Source organism: Typopeltis vanoorti, chromosome 9 (genome assembly GCF_054136105.1).
Source record: "Typopeltis vanoorti isolate ZY-2024b chromosome 9, IOZ_Tvanoo_1.0, whole genome shotgun sequence".
In the NCBI taxonomy this organism is placed as follows: Eukaryota; Metazoa; Arthropoda; class Arachnida; order Uropygi; family Thelyphonidae; genus Typopeltis; species Typopeltis vanoorti.
In genome coordinates this window covers 145,608,872-145,630,218 of record NC_143557.1, presented here as the reverse complement: position 1 = coordinate 145,630,218, position 21,347 = coordinate 145,608,872, and the positions used below count along the sequence as shown (strand labels likewise).

The 21,347-nt window shown below is 36.9% G+C and overlaps 1 protein-coding gene across 3 annotated transcripts in view; it reads right to left on the bottom strand.

Annotated features, from left to right (window-relative positions):
• Mvk (Mevalonate kinase) overlaps nucleotides 1-21,347 on the bottom strand; it is a 207,415-nt gene that overhangs the window by 155,794 nt on the left and 30,274 nt on the right. For all 3 annotated transcript variants that reach the window (XM_090397738.1, XM_090397740.1, XM_090397739.1), the window contains exon 3: nucleotides 20,368-20,518. In XM_090397738.1, the coding sequence (XP_090253864.1) occupies nucleotides 20,368-20,518 (151 nt within the window). The remainder of the gene's footprint in view (nucleotides 1-20,367; nucleotides 20,519-21,347) is intronic.

The window sequence follows — 21,347 nt, the reverse complement described above, 5'->3', positions numbered from 1 at the left end:
ATCTGCAAACAACTGAATATCTCCATCCAAATCTTCACCAATATCATTAATATACAAGTTAAACAGTAATGGCCTTAAAACAGACTCCTGAGGCACACCGCTAGTGACTTTCCTTTTCCTGGATATCGCTCCCCATACACAGCTTGTTGATACTATCAGATAGCCAGTCTCCAATCCAATGCACCAATCTCATATCCAACCCCATCCGCTCTAGTTCAACTATCAACTTATCATGCGGTAATCTATTAAAAGCCTTTGTGAAATCTAAGTATATTACTGTGTATCCTTCAGGATCCGGAAAAGTGGTCCCTCACATTTCGCCTCGCACAATTTGCCTCCAGAACATTTCATCCCCTGTAGATAATGAGCATGCTACAAAAATGTAAATAACACACCTAATTTTTTAATAATTCTAATTTATTTTGTTTTAATAGAATAAATGCACATTATTATTGTTTAAAACTCGAAGTTGTCTGCAATGCCTCTAAGGTAATCAATCACATTACGATTCTGAAAACCTTGGACCATTCTTTGGACTCTAGCAGAAATTACAGCATACGTCTTGTTTCTTTGATTGCCTGAATTACTGGCAATTAGTTGTGTAATTTAAATTGTGCAGCCCGATGGCAAAAATGGGTAATTGCTGGCCTCTCTATTGTCTTCTTCCAACATATGCATCTTCAAAGTAGTTTGCAATCACCATAGCTTCAATGGAAAAGTCATCAGCTTCAACTAAATCTTCAAATGCTTGAATATTGTTAGCAGGAGGAATAAATACCAATGTCAGAATCATTCAGATCCAATGAGCAAATTCATGGTCTTGTTCGTATCAGGCTTTTAAACCTTCATTCTGTACCTTTTGCAAAACGCTTTGGGAAAGATGAAAAAACAACTGGTATTTACAATGCCAGGAAATTCTTGTTGGAAGACTTGCATGGCACTTTGTTCAAAATCTGTCATAAGTCACTGAGGTTGAAGAGCCGATTGTAGATTTTTTTAACTTCTTGAAGCAACTTGATGTATGTGGCATGAGTTTTGTTTGGCAGAAGCATGTAGACCACTGGAATAACTTCACTGAATTGAACCACATGTTTTGTATGAAGCTGAGTGGGCACTGTGCTAAAAGTTCCATCAGAAAACCACTCCTGTCTATGTGCCAATAACTGAAGATTGTTACTAGTGGAAAAAATAAGCATGTGACCCAGGAGCAGTTCGTCCTGAGAATAATACATCAAAAACTATTGCACATTGCCATCAATAATAATTTTGTGGAATTACTAGGTCCTGGAGATTGCTCGGTAAAGCAGGAGTACCATTGTTGCATCGAACATAACAAATGGTTCGTTTAAGTGAATCCTTTTTAGGAAGTAATGCCGTGACATTGGCATGAGCTTCTGCAATTACTGATGCAACAATTTGCTGTGGCCGTTCGTTCGTGGTTGTTGCATGTTGCTGTATTTGACCAATCAATTGCAATGCTTCCGACCTTGTAGCTTGAGCTACATGGTTATGTTTAGTTACGACTTTCATAACTGGGACTTCCAAACCCTCTGTCCAAATATGCCCCTTGCAGGTGGAACATTTTTTGCAAACCCAGATTCCATGTTGTTCATCTACAGTTGTCTTTGAAAACACGTAAATGTGGTCATTATCTACCAATTTTCTTTTGCCTCTTATTGATGGAATACTTTTTGCCATTGTACACACAGGATTCATCAATCAAGATGCAAAATTACTATGCAGATATTGCACTGCCTGCAATGCCCAGCTTGTTCACGCAATGCACAGCCAATAATGCGGCACTGAAAACAGCAAATGCATGCTGTCCACTGCGCCAGGAAATGTGAGAAGAGCCAGATGCAGGAACTTTTATTGTTTGAATTTAAACAAATCAGAACAAGATTCACTTGTTATTGAAAAGACTCCTATAAGATTAGTCACTGTTCCCTCCCCACCATGTCAGTCACTAACATTTGACTATCGCCCTTGTGGTCGAGTATGTATTTTTTCCATTGTGAAAGGATTAACGGTTCCAGTTAATCCTTTCACAATGGAAAAAGAACCCTGAAGACATAACAAAAGGGGAGAAATTAGTTTAAAAGCTACATGACAATCTGTACATGAATGTAATTTTTAAAATTTGTTTGGAAAAGTTAGAGTTATCGGAAGTTCAGTTCAAGTAATCGAGAGAGTTTAACACTGAATCTCCACTAAAGGGGCTGGGACTTCAATAAAAATTCAAGTTATCGGAAGCTGACTGTATTTACATTTCTGTAACCTACTCATTATCTACAGGGAGCGAAATGTAGGAGGTGAAATGCGAGGGGACCACTTTTTCGTAAATCGTATCCGTCTCCTCTGTCCAAGGAAGCTGTCACCTTATTGTAATAAGTAAGTAGATTACTAAAACATGACCTCCCTTTAGCAAATCCATGCTGTCCATCAAAGATAATACTGCTGTTGTCAACCCAATTCTGGATCCTAGTTCTCACAAGTTTCTCCAACGACTTAACCACAACATCTGACAAACAGAGAGGCCTATAGTTTGATGCTTGAGTTCTATCACCTCCTTTATGAAGTGGCACAATCTTGCCCTCCTTAGGAACTTGACCCAGTGCAAGACTCGTATCAAAAAAATATGCTAACTCCCTGGCACATTCCTTCAGAATACGTGGTGATATATTATCAAGTCCCACAGCCTTATTTACATCTAGTTTGCTCAGCTCCCTATACACCTCTTGCTCACTTACAGTTAGTCTCTCCTCCACATCATCGACTGCTCTTGACATCTTACCAAGTATTTCATTCCATTCACCTCTATCATTTTATCTTGAATTTAAGAAACAGGTATACAGAATACTGGGATTAACTGATTGTAATTCTAAAGAGAGTATGAATATCAGATATACTTAAACAGAATTAGTTAATATAGAAAATTGTACCTGTTGTATATATTTATATGTTTACAGTAAATATTTATAACTTTTATATATTAGAGCCTCGTTCTTTAGAATTCACAATGTGCTGATTTTGAAGTCAATGAATCATCACAGATACAAATATGAAACATATTAAAGTAAATTTCACAGCTTACACATGTAACAAAAATTCTTCTTCTTTCTCATCTGTCAAATAATGACTTGCGTCTCCTATGAACAAATGTTTGCAATCTGATTCTATCTCTGGCCATTTCTGTCATCTCTCTGAAACTCGATAATTGTCACCTTTCCTTCAAAGACTGTAGCCAAGTTCTTTTCAGTATCCCTCTTGATCGTCTTCCTCCAATAATTGTATATCTATCTGTCTATATGTTCACTGGGCATCTATAGATGCCATATGGTCACTCCGATGCTCGGTGATGTGCCACACCAGGCTTCACCATGCAGTCCTGTCATTTGCTTTTCTGGCGGCCTCAACTCTATGAAGATCAGTCACTCCACACACACACACACACACACACACACATCCATCTATCTCATTGATGGTCTACCCCTTCCTCTTTTTCCAAGAACTTTATCTTCTATTACTGTTCTGAGAAGTCCCCCTTAAATTCTTTCTATGCATCTAAAATATTTTAACTTTTAGCCGGCCTGGTTGGACAAGTGGTTAGCGTATCCGCTCTCCAGCCAAAAGACTGCGGGTTCGAATCCTGCCATGGGCATGGATGTTTGTGATTATCTGTGAAAATATTAGTGGTGACAATGGGCAGTAGATAGATGGTGCTGGTGTATATGATGAAGGTAGCTGAGGTCAGTGGAGTGATGGAGGCAGACAGCTGCAGAGCAGGTGCCCTCCCTTGATGAGTCTTTGGATTCTCTGGAGGTGTCAAATAATAATAAAAAAAAAACTTTCTTCTGTCAATATACTTAAGGAGCCTTAAAGTTTTACTGATCTTTTCTAACACCCATTCATGTGTACGCCTTTCAGTATATGAAATCCTCAACAGGATTTTGAAACACCACATGTCCAAAGCAGATATCCATTTCTTATCACATCCATAAGTTGCTGTTGGAAAAACAACTGCATCCAAAATCCTCAACTTTGTTTCCATGGAGATAGATCCATCCTTACAGATTTTAGACAGGTCTCTGACTGTTGTTTTAGCCATTCCTAACCTTCTTCTGCCATCTTCTGAACAGCAATTCTTCACATTAATAATGGATCCCAGGTACTCAATCAGTCAATCCAACACCTGTTCTTATTGTGGCTTCGTGCTCCCTGTACAAGTTGGCTATCAACCAGATGGTGTGTTGAGGAAAACCCATTATTTTCATTACTTCCAACAGTTTCACATGCTGAACACAGTAAAACACTTGAGAGTAGTCTAAGAAACACATTACCAGAGGGAGTCTGAATTCTTTAAAATTTTCTATAATTTGTTTAAGGCAAAGGATCTGATCTCTGGTGCCCTTACCTTTCCTAAAACCTGCTTGTTCCTTGGGCATCTCTGCCTCAACTTTGGCCTCAATCCTATTTAGCATGATCTTCAGTAAAATTTTGCTTGCATGAGATATTAAACTAATAGTTGTATAGTTCTTGCACACCTTCATATCACCTTTCTTATGTAGCGGTATGAAAATCGACTTACTCCTTTCAGTCTCTAGGCTATGATCTTGTCTCCCATATCCTTGTAATCAATCTATGAAACACTCTTATCCCTCCGTCCCCTGTGGCTTTAATTAATACTGCTGGGATTTTATCTGCATCTGGGGCCTTATTGCTGTTAAGCTGCTTAACTGCTCTTTCAATTTCATGCCTAAGTGGAGGAGGTTTCAAATCAAAATATTCCTGGTGAGAGGGCTCCACATTTTCTTTATCCACTCTGCTGCACAGTTCCTTTCCATCTGTTTTTGATTTCCAACTCTTCTGTTAGTAATGCTCCATTCCTGTCTTTGATGACCTTCAATTAAAGCTTAAACTTTTGCTAAATAAAACATCCTTTTATCATTGTGCCTGCTCATCTGAAACTCTATCTCTTTACATTTATTAGTATAGAACTTTTCCTTGTCCTGCTTGAGGACTCTTCTGACTTCTCTATGTAATCTCTTGTATTCTTCAGTCCCTGTGTCTCTTCGTTTTTCCAACCGCCTTCTTTTGATTAGTTCCCATGTTGAATCTAATATCCATGGGTCTCTTGGTCTTCTTATTAGGCCGAGATGCTTCTTCGCTGTATCCTGTATTATCACCTTGATAATACAGATACAAACTCACTTCTGGTAAGTTTGAGTTCTCCTCATTGGTCTCCAAAAAATCGTCCAACCGAGTTGATGTTTCTTCTGTGAATCCACTAGGAATTACTCTAACATCCAATCTAGTGGGATGCGCCTGACCTGGGAGTTTTCGGAGTCCCAGGTCAGGCACCCAGCAGGTCTTACTTTGGCTCTTACTAGCTGATGGTCTGTACCACAATCTGCTCCAGGACAAGTATGCACATCGGAGATGCTCGTCTTCCACTGCTGGAGAGCCAGGATGTAATCACAATCTGGTGCCTTGATCTATCAATGTTAGATGTCCAAGTATAGGTCTGTCATGGATATTTCAGGAAGCAAGTATTGGTAATAATTAATCTGTTAGCATGGTCAAATTCCAACAGTCTTTCACCACGGGTGTTACGTTCACCCAGACCAGACATGCCACACTCCGGCCTGACTCTCATATCCTTTCCCACTTTTGCATTTAAGTCGCCAGCAAAGGTTGGTTGATTGGTAGAGCCTCTGCTACTAATGGCTCGCAAAAAGTTAAGCAAGTTTGAGCGCAGTTAGTAGTTGGAAGAGGAACAATCGTTCGATGCTGTTGGCACACTCTCCCTCAATGAGTCTTTGGACTCCCTGGAGGTGTAACATAACAATAATAATAATAAGAAGAAGACGTAAAGTATGTCTCTCCTTGGTAGGCAGTCCAAAACAGTTTGTAATTTTTCATAAAATTCCTCATTCACTCACTTCTTCAGACCTATCCGTGTGGGGTGCATAAACTACCACAACTGATATATTGGTAGGCTGAGCCTTAAGTCTAATGAAAGTATCCATCATTAATGGGATTATAACCAAGGATTCTTGTCTGAGCTTTTTTCAGTATCACAGCTAAGCTACCCATGATGTTTTAAGTTACCACCTGAGTAAATAACTAGCTTAAAATCCTGTCTTTTGAAGTGACTTTTTCCATTCCATCTGGTCTCTGTAATTCTCAGGATGTCAATTTTACACCTACCCATTTCTTTACAGACAATCTTAAGAGTATCCATCTGCAGACCCCGAACATTCCATGTGCCTATGCAAAATTCCCTTCTAAGATTAATTTTATACCTTCTGTGTTGCTCATTCACAGTATCACTGACTTTTGATGGAGACTGTAATATACTTCTTGAAAAGGACCGTCTGCCTAGGCCCTGAATGTGGCTCTGATTATTCTGCATGACAACCAATGCAGCATGAGATGTGTTATAAGGCACAACCATATTAGCATTTTAGAGTAAAGCCACTGCAAGTAGAAACTGGTAGGGTTGCAGAGGCCCTTTCCACATAAAATGAGATGAAATAGCAAAATGGGAAAGATTCACCTCTAGCCCTCGAATATTCTAATAGCATTGGGGGGAAGGAGCAAGAAGAAAAGAAAGAAGGAAAGAAAAATGGGGAGGGGACCAGTCTACAGATAATATAACAGATGTATATTATGTGAAGTAAGGCACGGTCCAGCATCAGGTACCTCAGGTTTGCCATGCTTGTACTCACTAAAGTGAGCCCTTGAGGCACCAATGATTATAAAGAACCAAATTATATAGAATTCATTCAAATACTCCAATATATTTCATCCAAGGTTAGTGCACATCATCAGAAGGCCATTAACTACATCATTAAATGAATCATTCTAACCAACTAAAATAGAAATATAATAATACATTATCTTACTAGATGACTGACTTTAATATATAGGTTGAATATAGGTGGGAAATAATACTTGGAGCAATTAAGTTTAAAATATAACATAAGAATTAGATATATGGGGGGGGGGGATCTGAAAAGTTCTCATAAACACCTAGAACAAAAAAATGATATTGAAGCACGTGATATAACCACAAGAAAGAAAGTATCTTAAAACTCTTTTATTCCTGAATTTCAGCAAATTGTAATAATTTGTTCTTTTTCTTTTAGGATATATAAGAAGACATGTCAGAGGTTTTGAAGAAATTCAAAAACACAGAAATGTGATCTTCATCAAATTTTTCATGTTGCAAGAAAAGTCTGCTGAGATTCAGAAAACTTATTCAACAGCTCTGAAAGAATAGGAGATACTGAAGGGTTGGTTGGTGAGAGGAAGGAGCCTTGTGGGACCCCAGCATTAATTGAGTGGTGCGAAGATAGGTAACCATCCACCATCACATACAGTGTGCGTCCAGACAGAAAACTGGTGATCCACCTACAGGTCCTGGGTCAGACCGAATGATGGTAGTTTGCCTAGTAGGCCTTTGTGCCAGACCCAGTCAAAGGCTTTGGAGATATCTAGTGCAACCACTTGAGATTCGCAAAACCTCTCCATAGCATTTGTCCAGAGATGGGTGACGTATGCGAGTAGATCTCCTGTTGATCGGCAGTGGCAGAATCCATACTGGCGGTCATTTATTTGGTGAGCATCTTCAAGATATGTAGGAGGTGGGAATTGATGATTTTTTCCATTACCTTCGACAGGACTGAGGTAAGCAAGATAGGGCGGTAATTGGATAGCAGTGACTTGTCACCCTTCTTGGGAATGGGCTGAATATAGGCCAATTTCCAGTTTGTGGGATATATTCCAGTGGAGTAGGAGAGTATATATAGGTGACACAGGATAGGGGCCAGTTCTGGAGCACACTTTTTCAGAACAATTGGGGGAATTCCATCGGGGCCAAGAGACTTTTTTGTGTCTAATTGGGGCAGTATTTTTCTGATTTCATCCTGGCAAAAGGATATAAGGGGGATTGCATGTTGGGTGTCTGGAATGGTTCAGGGACATTTACCATCATCATGAGGCAGTAGAGCCATCGGGGTGTGATAGGGGTGGGAATAGTGTTCGACAAAAGTTACGGCCAATTGCTTTTGAACAAACAAGTTATTGTTCCTCTATATCGAGCCTTGATTAGATCCCCATCTAGACTACTTGTTTCTAAGTAATATCAACAACTGAAAGTCCGTCCAACCTGCTGTTTCTCTGAGTTTCTCAATAAAAGTAAAAAATGATAACACATCATCAGAGTCTTCTCCTGAAAACTGGGGAACTACCTGTTGGGGATTCACACTTCTGAAAAATTCACGGTCTTCCATCTCTGAACTAGATGAAACTGCCATTTTAATTTTTATCAGCTTAAAAACAAAAAACAAAGAAATTCAGAATCCTAAAACAATTTCTTTCTTTGCCTGATTCTAGTTTACAACCTGTCCACTTTAATTCCTTTAAATTACTTTTAAAGTTTCTGGGATCACTTTAGCTAATACTATCTTAAAATTAATACTTGATATCTTAACTAATATTAGTGGAATCAAATCCTGTCGACTGCTGCACCATTTTGTTGGATCCTATTTCGTCTTAACCCATACTTTGGATCCGATATTTAGTTATTACGATGTTCTTAAACAGTTGATAGGTTGTTAGTTGATTTCTAGTTCAAATATAGAGAAAATTTATATTTATAGACTGCGCCACTCTATATTTGAATTAGTTCAAGAATTGAAGAAAAACCAACTCGCAATTATTTCTCTTTTATTGTTGTTATTTTGTTTACAGGCCGAGTTTATTTAACTTACTTATCTCTCCCACTTTGGTTCGAATATTTTTATAGATGGTGCAGTAATAGAGATTCAGGCAAAATACAACTTTAGATTAACAAAAACAAACATTTAATTTAGAATCACAAATTATACACTTAAGTTCAAATCACTAAATAAGATATTATAAACATTTTAGCTCTTCTGATAATACAGTCATATAATTTTAAGCAATGGTAAATCTGTTGTCTGAAACACAGCTTTCACAAAATTCAATTAACCACTTGGTAAAGCTCAAAGTCATAAAGTTCCTCAGTAACTAATTACACAAATATCTCACAGTTACTTAAGTTTCAAATACAATATAATGGTGACAACACTTTTTCACAAGTATACACCTTTAAATCCACACTTCAGCTAATCTCTGCAAAAATGTTACTGTTAATATAGGGATATTTTAGGAAGAAACTCACATATATCTCTGCATAGGAATATCAATGGTTGGAATATTCTTACCGATAATCTTCCTTCTTCATCTACTTATATGCGAACACCTTTTGTAACTGTATACACTATAAACAATTAACAGCACTCATTAAAATAAATCTTCTTAGTAATAACTGAATTAATTAATGGTCACAATACACATAATTAAACGTTCTTGCATGAAGTAAATCGCTTGTACTATCTTAGACATCACTTGACTAATTCAGTATTCTACTAATCACTCATGAACTAAGGTAACACACAATAATTCCTTAACTTGAAGTTTTATATGCACAGTTGCCCATTCCTCCGGCATTCAATTAATCCTTTAGGCACTATAATTCTTAACACAGCTATCATTAAACTCAACCTTGTTGCCTCTAATTATTCTCTAGTTACTCCGTGCTATGCTTCAAGTTTCCGTGTGTCCTTGAAAGGTCGGCCCTGAAATTAAATCTCAACTAAAGTATCACTAGTCATTCAGTAGTCACTTAGCTATCTTCCGTTGCTTTATTTGTTATTCTTCAACTTATTAGCCAACCGCTTCTTGACTAGTAGACTTTAATTAGCTACTTGAGTGACTCACCGACTCGCTATTATCGCATTGTGATTCCCCGAATCAATCTCCTTTTTGATTCCTTCTCCGAATGCCGAATTAGAATATCCTTCTCTTTTTTCAGTGTTCCTAGCTTATATACCCCTTCTTCCCGCCTAAATTATTCTCGTGCTCTCTTTTACTAAAATCCTTTCTAGTAAACTTTCAACATTCTCCCTCACGCTCTGTTCCAAACTCGTGCAAGCTATCTAACATACGTTTCCATTACAGCAAAACAAAATATATTAAAATTGAGGCATTGCATAACGTTATACCTCTACAAACAGGAACAAATAAAGAATATTTACATTTCAATTAATACTCAGTTAAATGTTGAATACAAACTCCTATAATATTAACATAGCAATAAATAAAATAACTTAATAATATTTCAATACAGAGTTTTTTTCTTTATTAGTACACATTCTTGATTAAATAATTAAATATTAAATCAATTTATAGGTAGTTATATGAATATTAATTTATAAATAAGTGATTTACATTAAATAATATTTACAAATGTAGCCTTTGCCATGGTGGATTATGTTGGATTCTGAAGAGAGTATTAATAATTTAAATTTCTCTTCATTCAGAATCCAACACCGTGAATGAGTTTAAGGCAAGGTATGATAGATACTGTGTGAATGTCGAATAGTTGTTCTTGACATGATGTTAGGGCCTCCCTTGATGAGTCGGTTTACTACTTGGAGTTGCCTGAAATAATAATAATAAAATCACTGCAGGAAACTGAGCAGAAAAGAGTTGCTTTTGCAGCCCAACTCACCTGCTCACAAAACCCAACAGACAATACACAACTTGGGCTTTCAACATCTGTCTCACCCACCCTATTCGCAAGACCTCACCCCATCTGACTATTTCCTATTCCCGAATTTAAAACAACACTTAAAAGGAACAAAGTTTACCACAGATGACGAAATCATATCTACAGCTGAGAACTGGTTTGTGCAACAAAGGAAAGACTTTTCTCAGAGGAATGCAAATAATGCAGTAGCATTGTAACAAGTGTATAACACTTTGTGGGGAATATGTAGAATAATGTGCAAGTTACATGGTTCTCCCTCAATTCATTCATGGTGATTATCACAACTTTTCAACACACCCTTGTCTAAGTTAGACATTTAAATGTTGCAGTTTTTAAAATATCTCTGCATGTTATTTTTGTTTGGTTTGAAGCATAATTGTGTAATTGATATCTTATGTCTTATCAGACATGAAATCCCCTTTATGTGATTTGCTTTGCTCCATCATGGTGATTATCACAACTTTTCAACATGCAAATCATATAAAGGGGATTCCACATCTTATCAGACATGGAATCCCTTTTATATGATTTGCTTTGGCTCAAGATATCTTTGCCTCACTTTGTTGCCTTCATTTCCTACTTCTACTGTTCTAACTCTGATGACTTGACCCATTTATTTGACTATTTATCTCTTAAAGTAAATCACATAATCCAATTACTCTAATAGCAAGATAATCACCCTTATTGATTTCAGTATCCACAATTTAGAGTGATTTACCTTCTCGAGCTTTACAGACCATGATGGAAAAGAAGTTGGAACTGTTTGTTGCGATTAATGACTTCTCCCAGTCATTTTCAGTCATACCCTGTGGCACTACAATGTGCCAAATGGGATGACTGCCAGGACATCAATATCTCATTTTCATGGAGTGATTACTGCTTCCACTCTTCTAATCCTAGCACCTGCTCAGATCTAATAATATAAATTATTCTCACTGGTATCGAGCTCTTTTATTCTCTACTCTATTCAAACTGCAGGACCTGTTATCCAAACCTGGGTTCTCCAACAATTGTGCCAAAGCCAAACCAAAAATTCCTCGTATGCCCAATGGCTCCAGTCAAAAACTCCAGCCACTCACTCAGCTTACAGCAGACAGCAAGTAACAACTGAAACAAACACAAAGCATACTTTGTAAGGGTAAAATTCAATAAGCTTGTCTCCTGTCCAAATAGCAGTCAAGCCTTCTTGTCCTTCCTCAAGGCTGTGGGATGCAACCTCTGTCCCTCCATGTTTTCACCTCTCTCACATCCTGAAGGTATAACGGTGACATCTGCTATGGATAAATCAAGATCTCTTGGCATCAGTTTTGTCTCCCAATTCTCATATAGATGAACAAAGCAGATTTTTTGCAGCTATTCCGCAAACTGTCAACAGTATGCCTCCTCTGAAATTTTACCAGAAGAACATCAGAAAAAATACTCAGTTGTCTTGATAGAAATAAATCTCCTGGTCCTTATAGTATTCCTCCAGTCGTACTTAAAGTTTGGGCTCCAGAACTCACACATATCTTGTATTGTCTCTTCAAAGCTGTCACATTCATCTGGCATCTATCCAACAGCTTGGAAACAAGCTTTTAACCCAGCCTGTTCCCAAAAAAAAGAGGATAAATATCAACCAATCACCCTATAATTGCTATGACCTCAGTACTTACAAAACTAATGGAAAGGTAATTAAATGCCAATTAATTAATGATGATTATTAACCTGCTCCACTACTTGGAGACTTGCCATTTAGTGATCCCAGTATGGATTCCAGCATTCATGTTCCATAGTAGATGTCCTAGCCAACCTGACTTACTTCTGGATGCAGGCTATGGAAAAGTTCAGAGAAACTCATATGGTCTCTCTTAATACTTCCTAGGCCTCGTGATCTGCTTATTGAGCTACCATTTTATGGTAAACCCAACAGACAATACACAACTCGGACTTTCAATGTCTGACTCATTCACCCTATTCGCCAGACCTGACCCCATCTGACTATATTTTATTCCCAAATTTAAAGAAATACTTGAAAGGAATCTACCTCAATTTCTTCATGGTGAATTATCACAACTTTTCAGCACACCCTCATATAAAATATTGAGATTATATAAAAACTGCTATTCGTCGGCTAACACATTGAATGCGGAGTTCTGTGCATCGAATGGTGCATGAATGAGCACAAAAACATTGAGAACCAAGGCTCATACATACATTTCCATGGTAGGACTGCAATATGCAAACATTATCTGAATCAACGTGCAGGGGTATCTTCAGTGGTGCAAATAGCATGTACAGTGGGATATGGAAGCTTTGAAAGCTATGTTATGGAGCAATGCCCTTTACCGAGCAAATGAACAAGTGTGGGTGTGGCAGATGCCCGGTGAACGTCTCTTAGCAGAGTGTGTAACCTCAACTATTAAATTCAGAGGTGGCAGTGTGAAGTTATGGTCCCGTATTTCCTGGTTTAGTCTCAGACCTCTATTTGTAGTGCTATGAACACTGAACTCCAAGAGATATATGAACATTCTGGATAACGCAATGGTTCCTACTTTGTAGCATTTCTAAACAACTGACCATTGTCTCTTTGAGTAAGACAATGCACCACATCATAAAGCTGATGCTGTAACTGCATGGTTTGTGGACACGGCATCACTACACTTGGCTAGGCTCCACAGGGCCTTCATCTTAACCCCACTGAACATTTGTGGGATGAAATGAAGCATCAGATGAGATAAAGGAATGTCTCTCCCACAACAGTCCAGAACCTCATTACATGCCTACAGGAAGAATGGTAAATTCCCATTGATCGCTACTATCTAACACTTCTGGAAAGTATGCCCTATAGGACTGCTGAAGTCTTCGCAGCAAAAGAATGTGCTACATCTTATAATGGTGGGCACCATGGCTGTTAATTCTTCATACTATGGTGTCTATTGACTTCTTTTCAAGCAGTATATAATGCACTTACTAAAGTAAGAAAAGGAACAACAGTCATTTTATTGTTGAAATAAGGAGTATAATGAAAAATTACTAATATACTGAAAGATATATTATTATCATCATACCCCAAAGAGAGAGGGATGCAGAGGATATTATGATAGCACTACATTAAATGTTTATACCATTACCAACTTACTATCAATAATTTTTATCCAATTAATCTGTTATCTGTCAGGACTCCAATATCATCAGGTCTTATATTTGAGTCTTCTAAATTGTATGCAGGTGTTCCACAGGGCTCAGTGTGGGACCTATATTGTTTAACCTTTATATCAATGACATTGTCCATATATTGCAAGGGAATATTCAGTTGTTTGCAGATGATGCAAAGCAGGAAAGGGTTATTAGTAATAGTACAGATGTGGTAGCCATGCAAGAGGATTTGAATAAGCTAGATAGATGGGCAAATGAATGGGGTTTCAGTTTAATGCAGCAAAATGTAAGGTGTCTTAAGGTTTGGGACACATCGATGGGATGCTGCATACTCTATGTGAGGAGTTAAACTGGAGGAAGTAGGGGAGACAAGAGATCTGGGGTTGATGATTGATAGAGAACTGAAATTTAGGGGACATATTGCAAAGGTGGTCAAGGTAACACAGAGGATTGCTGCAATCATGAGAAGGACACTGACCTGCAGAGATAAAATGGTTATCATTCCGTTGTATAAGACTCTGATCAGACCACACTTAGACTATTATTCTCAGATCTGGTCCCCAGGATTAGAAGGGAATAAATTAACTGTGGAAAGGGTACAAAGATGGATAACAAAGATGGTTTCAGGACTGTACAATGTTAGTTATGAGGATCAGCTGAGAGAGAGAGTGTGGACTGCAGAGTTTGGTTGATAGAAGAAGGAGAGGTGATATGATAGACACTTTTAAACTGTTGAGAGGTGGTTATAGGGTTGACACTGGGGGGGGGGGGGGGGGTCCTTCGCTTGGTTGAATAGCAGGAAGGAGTCATGACAAGGGGCCATCCCTGGAAGTTACGAAAGGTAACTGTGAGAAAGAGGGCGAGGAGTGGTTTCTTTGCATGGAAGGTGGTTGAACCATGGAATGCACTGCCTGATGGAGTGGTGAGATCGAGAACGGTCAATGCATTTAAGGAGTGGAATGATATACTTTGTATTCCCTAGGAGGAGACCTCCCTCGATGAGTCTTGATAGACTTGTGTTTCTTAGAAAGGCCCTCCCACGATGAGTCTTTTGACTCCATAAAGGCCTGAATAATAATAATAATAATAATAATAATAATAATAATAATAATAATAAAGTAATGTACCATAATTTTATTAACTTACAGAAAGCCCATTATATATTTGGTTTAATCCTTTATCCAAGTGTAAGCAAACAAAGTTTGTGCCTGAAATATTTTCAGGACTGGGACAACTCATGGCAAAGGTGGTATAAGTTCTCATCACTTGACTTAGTGTCCCATAATGCCAAGCACATCTCCATGCGGACATGTATAATGCTATGCACTAAAGGAAGGGTCACTATCCAGACAGGTTTTGATCTTTATTGAGGTCTCATCAGTGGGAGCCAGACACAGAGGTGGTGATACTAAGGTGGAAGTAATGGAGAAGTCATATTTCCATATGCCAGTTGCCAAAAGGTGTCATCACACCTTATTATTAAAATTCTCTGGATTAAAAACTTCCATCAACTTATCTCTAATCCATAGAATGTTAATAAGGTGTGATGATACCTTTTGGCAACTGGCATATGGAAATATGACTTCTCCATTACTTCCACCTTAGTATCACCACCTCTGGATCTGGCTCCCACTGATGAGACCTCAATAAAAGTCGAAATCGATCTGGGTAGTGACCCTTCCCTTAATACATAGCATTATACATGTCCCCAAGGAGATGTGCTTTGCATTATGGGATACCAAGGCAAGTGATGATAACTTATACCACCTTTGCCACGAGTTACCCAAGTCCTGAAAATACTTCAGGTGCAAACGTTGTTCACTTACACTTGGATAAAGGATTAAACCAAATATATAATTGATAGCATAGCCAAGTGAAAAAACTTCCATCAACTTATCTCTAATCTACAGAAAGCTCTTTGATTCTATTTGGCATAATGCCCTTTGGAAAATTCTGCAACATTATGGAACAGACAGCAAAATAATACGACTCATTGAAACCCTGTACTAATCTTCTGAAATGATGGTTGAAATCAAAGGGAAATCAAGGTGAATTATAGCACTCCCTTTCCACAGAGCATGGAGTGAGACAGGAATGCAAATTATCACTAATGTTATTTAACTGCTTCCTCGAATATGTTGTAAGCCCTGGGGAACTGTGATACTTGAGTGATGGGTAAGAAGAAGAAGAATAAACCATCTCAAATTTACTGATGATTGAACTCTTAGCAGAAAACAAATCAGATTTTCAGGAAATCACCACAAAATTAGCTTATATTCTTTAAAAAAAAATGGCTTCCAAAAATCAAAAACAATGACAAATATCTGTGCTTCAGATATTTGTCATTGAAGACAAATATTTGAAGCACAGATATTTGTCTGTGAATATTTGTCAAGAAGGAAGTATTGTGGTAAAAATTGGAAAAATCCTACTATAGATATGCAGCCTTAATAAGCAAGAGATCCACAAGAAGAAGATGATATGGAAAGAATATCATGAGAATAAGAGTGAGTGGATTTATGAAATATATAAAGCTCAGGCAAGAAAAGTAATAAGTATTGTGAGAAAAGCTAAAACAGAATATGAAAAGAAATTGGCCATGCAAGCTAAAATCAATCCAAAATAATTTTATTGTTATGCCACAAGCAAAAGAAAGAATGAACGTGGGAGAATAACTTTATTGAATGCAGATGGCACATGAGTGTCAGAAGCCAAGGAGATTATTCAGTTAATGAGTGATCAATTTGCTAAGATAGATCAACCAGGTGTATGTAGCATGGTACTCAGTGCTACTGCTACGTTGGATGAAGAGTTAGAGATTCATGAAAATTGAGGTTGAAGAGCTCCTGCATAACCTGGATAAGAATTTGTCAATAGGAACAGATGGAATATCAGCCTGTCTGCTAAAGGAATGTTCAGCTGAATTGGCTAGGCCTTTCACACATTTGTATAACTTCAGTCTCAGCTCAGGAATGATACCACAGGAATGGAAGAAATGTATGATAGTTCCATTGCACAAGGGGTGGTGCAAAAACTGATGTGTCCAACTACCAACCTATTAGTATCTCTGGTGTGGTAGTGAAGATTTTAGAGAAGTTGGTAAGAACTTGCATACAGAAATGGGTAGACAAGCATTCTATACTCTGCGGGGAACAGCATGGGTTTACTAAAGGAAGGTCATGTTTTAGCAATTTGCTCATATTTTATAACAATATTACGGCCAAGTTGGATAAAGGGAATGGATACACTATGATAACGTTGGATTTTTCTAAGGCATTTGATAGGATACCACACGACAGGCTGTTGCGTAAACTGCAGAATATGGGATTGGAATATAATCTGTTAACTTGAATCAGGGGATGGTTGACAGACAGGTATAAAAAAGAGGTATATAGTGGGTGTGAATCTCCCAGATTTAAAGTAACCAGTGGTGTATCTCAGGGTTTAGTCCTTAGGCCATTATTGTTCAATCTATACATTAATGACATCAAGCAGAGTCTATCATCAGATGTGCAATTGTTTGCCGATGATGCAAAGATAAGCAGGGCAATCAGGGATGCTACTGACATTCAGCAATTACAAACTGATTTGAACAGACTGGAAATCTTGGCAAAGTAAAATGGCTGTCGGTTTAATGTTAGTAAGCATAAAGTTATGCACTTTGGTGTGATTCGAGTTCCAGCGGCATATTATATTAGCAGGGTTATGCTACAAGAAACTGAAGAGGCAAGGGATCTTGGTGTATTTCTTGATAAGAATTTAAAGTTCAAAGGTCACATAGCGAAAGTTGCAAATACAACTCAGAGGATAATTGCTATGTTGAAGTAAGGATAAGGAAGTAATTTTGCTTCTTTATAATGCTTTCATAAGACCACACCTGGATTACTGTGCACAGATTTGGTCTCCCAGGTTCCAAGGGGATAAAGAAGCTGTGGAAAGGGTGCAAAGAAGAGTTACAAACATTATATCCAGATTATGGGATGTAAATTATGAGGACAGATTGCGAGTATGCGGATTGCACACTCTGGTTAACAGGAGAAAGAGGGGTGATATGATAAAGGTCTATAAACTTTTGAATGGGTGTTATAGCATTTTAAATTGTGAAATTTTTCGTTATATGGAAGGCAGGGAGAGAGAGAGAGAGAGAGAGAACAAGGGGTCATCCATGGAAGTTAAGGTTGTTCTCAGTCAAGAAAGGAGTAAGAGGTAGGTTTTTCTCCCAGAGAGCAGTGAGTGAGTGAAATAATTTAAGGGAAGGTGTGATAGCTGGGTTGGGTAATTTACAGCCTCCCTCAATGAGTCCTTGACTCCCTGGAGGTCTCATATAATAATAATAATAGATCAGTTTAAATACCTTGGCAATATCTTTAATAAAGATGGCAGATCGAGACAGGATATTAGAACAAAAATTGCAAAAGCAACAACAGCATTCCAAAAACTAAAACCACTATGTAAAAATAACAAGCTTACAATTACAAATAGATTACACCTTATTCACACACTAGTTAATTCAGTACTTCTAAATGGAAGTGAAACTTGGACTTTCCTAAAAGATGACGAAAAGAGGTTGCTGGCATTTGAAATGAGGTGCTATTTCTAAAGATACCTTTAGATAATTTCTAAAGATACCATGCACTGATCTTATCACAAATATTGAAGTAAGACAAAAAATAATTTTGCCGGTCGAAAAGATAACATCATAACTAAGATTCGAACAAACAACATATGTGGCCTAGTCATATCTATAAATGCAAGTTCTTGAAAGACTTATTCCAGGAACTTGAAAAAAAAAAAAAGAAAAAAAAAAAGGCAGACCTCGAAGAAACTGGATAAACAATATAAAATATGGACAGATGCTTCACTTACAAAATAGAAAACAAAGTGTTAACCAAGGAATATTTCCTAATATCTATTCCTACAGTCTTTGTGGACTATGGGATAAAGAAGAATGCTCTTTCATTAGAATAATCGAATGCTGATGTTCAAAATAAAATTGCATGATTTTAGTTCACTGTTGGATTGTGAACTTTTCCATGATTAATTTCCCAATTGTTCCTTAGAATACCTGAAAAAAATAAAAATGAAAAAATTAATAATCAAAGAATGTATTCATATTTTAAACTCCCTTTGTGACTTGTGGATCACCTTGTATAAGTGAAATAGCACTTAATAAACCAATACAACTGGTTTATGTAAATATTTAGATAATCTGAATTCACTTAATTCACAGATGATAATCTGCAGGCCTTTGAACTTTGGACTCACTACATATAACCTTTCACTTTCTTCACTTGACACTGTTGTCATTAACACGCTAATCAAGCAACCCAGAGTATACGTTAAATTAAAGATGCCAAGAAATTATATTATTGGTTTCATCCTTTATCCAAGTGTAAGCAAACAAAGTTTGCATGAAGTCACTTCACATCAATTGCCTTTGTATCCCATAATGCAAAGCACATATCCTTACAGACATGTATAATGCTAAGTATTATGGCAAGGGCCACTACTCAGACCAGTTTTAACCTTTATTGAGGCCTCATCAGTGGGAGCCAGACCCAGAAGTGATACCAAGGTTGAAATAATACAGAAATCATATTTCCATAAACAAGTAGTCAAAAGGTGTCACACTTTATTACTAAAATCTTAGTATCTTTAATTTATAGTATGACCAAGTGGAAAAACTTTTAACATTTATTGCCAATCCAGAGTATTTTAGTAATAAGGTGTAAATAATAAATTACACGATAACCACAGTAATTAACTTTAATGAAATAAAGTTACAATTTATTAATATTAATTTCTAGCATGTGGTAACAGTTTTAATTGGTAAGCCACCAACTGTTATGTACTTTGTATTCCATTCCTCTGAATTGCTTCTTGTCTACACTGATGATGTACTGTTAATTTCAGTATGAAATATTTGTACCTTTATTTCATTAAAGTTAATTATTGTGTTATCACATAATTTATTATTTATAGTTATGCCACAGGTACCTTTAAATATTAGTAATAAGGTGTGACACCTTTTTGACTTCTAAACCATTACTTAGACTAAACCGTTCTGGGTAGTAGCTCTTCCCATATTGCTTAGCATTATACAAGTCTGTAAGGATATGTGTTTTATATTATGGGATACTAATGCAATTAATGTGAAGTCATTAGCCTCTATATACAAGTAGCCCAGTCATGAAGATACTTCACACGCAAACTTTGTTTGCTTACACTTGGATAAAGGATGAAACCAAGAATATAGTTTCTTGGCATCTTTAATTTATAGTATAACTAAGTGACTAAAATCTTTCAACGAGAGTATACAACCCTGCATTTTGGTAAATAAAACCGCACTAAAATTTTCCTCTCTACAATATGAGAACAATCAAACTGAAAAACCATTACATCAGCCTCGTGCTTTATTATTTTTTGTTCTTGCATCATACACAAAAGGCTATTTATCTCATAAAATTGCTACCCAAGCGATAACAGATAACATATCAACTTGAATGTGATAGGAATCCATATTGTGCTAAATGAAGAGTGAAAGAAAGAGAGGAAATTAATATGTTATTTATACTGCACATCTATCTTACCTAGATAATCTCTTCATTACACTAATGTATAAAAAGAAAAATACAAGAATAGCTTGTCTCTCAGTTTCAAGTGTGAATTCATGGAGTTTAACTTTTTCAGAAATCAAATTCAGGAAAGATACGCTTGGTTCTACTATATCTAGATCATCACCTGGAGGAAAAATAAATAAAATATTCAAAATACAGTTTTAAAAATAGGAAGGTTATTATAATTATATATTTCAATTATTTATCTAAGAATTCTTGCTGGTAATTTACATGATAGAAAACAATTCTGTATAGACCAAAGATCTCAAACTAAAATCAGCCTTCTGGCCCCATTTTACACTTTGGGGAGTAAACCAAAGTTTTCTTAAATTTTCTATTTCTTTGACATTATTTATAATTTTTAGTGATTTCATTGAGTTATATACAGATATATATTATTATTTGGACATCTCCATAGAATTGCAGGCCTCACTGCAGAAGGTTCACTCTAATCCACACAATGACTTTCATACCTCTTCTTAACCTCCCTACTGGCCAATGTGGATGAAATAGTGACACCAAATTGCACTTCTTATCCATGTTATTCAATGGGTTTTAGAGCTTCGTATCCAGATTTATCTGGACATCTATAGATGTCATGGCTGGTTGGAGGGTTAAACTCATTTGCAGTCAGTGTAAGCTAGATACCCTTTGGCAACTCATTAATACTCCCCAGATAAAAATTTAGTCCCACACATCCTTGATAATTGCATCTCTTATTCATTTTTAGACATAACTTCCAGTAGGATAATCTAATCTTCCTGTCTAATCCAACTATTGTATTCACATCATGATTCCGTAATATTCTGAGCACCTCCAGATTATCTACCACTATTCTCACATCTATTTCGATAATATTATCACTGTATTATCTTATCAGTACAGTGATCATATTATCATATTATCACTATATTCTCTTCACCTGAATGACACACACCAGCAAAATTATTACT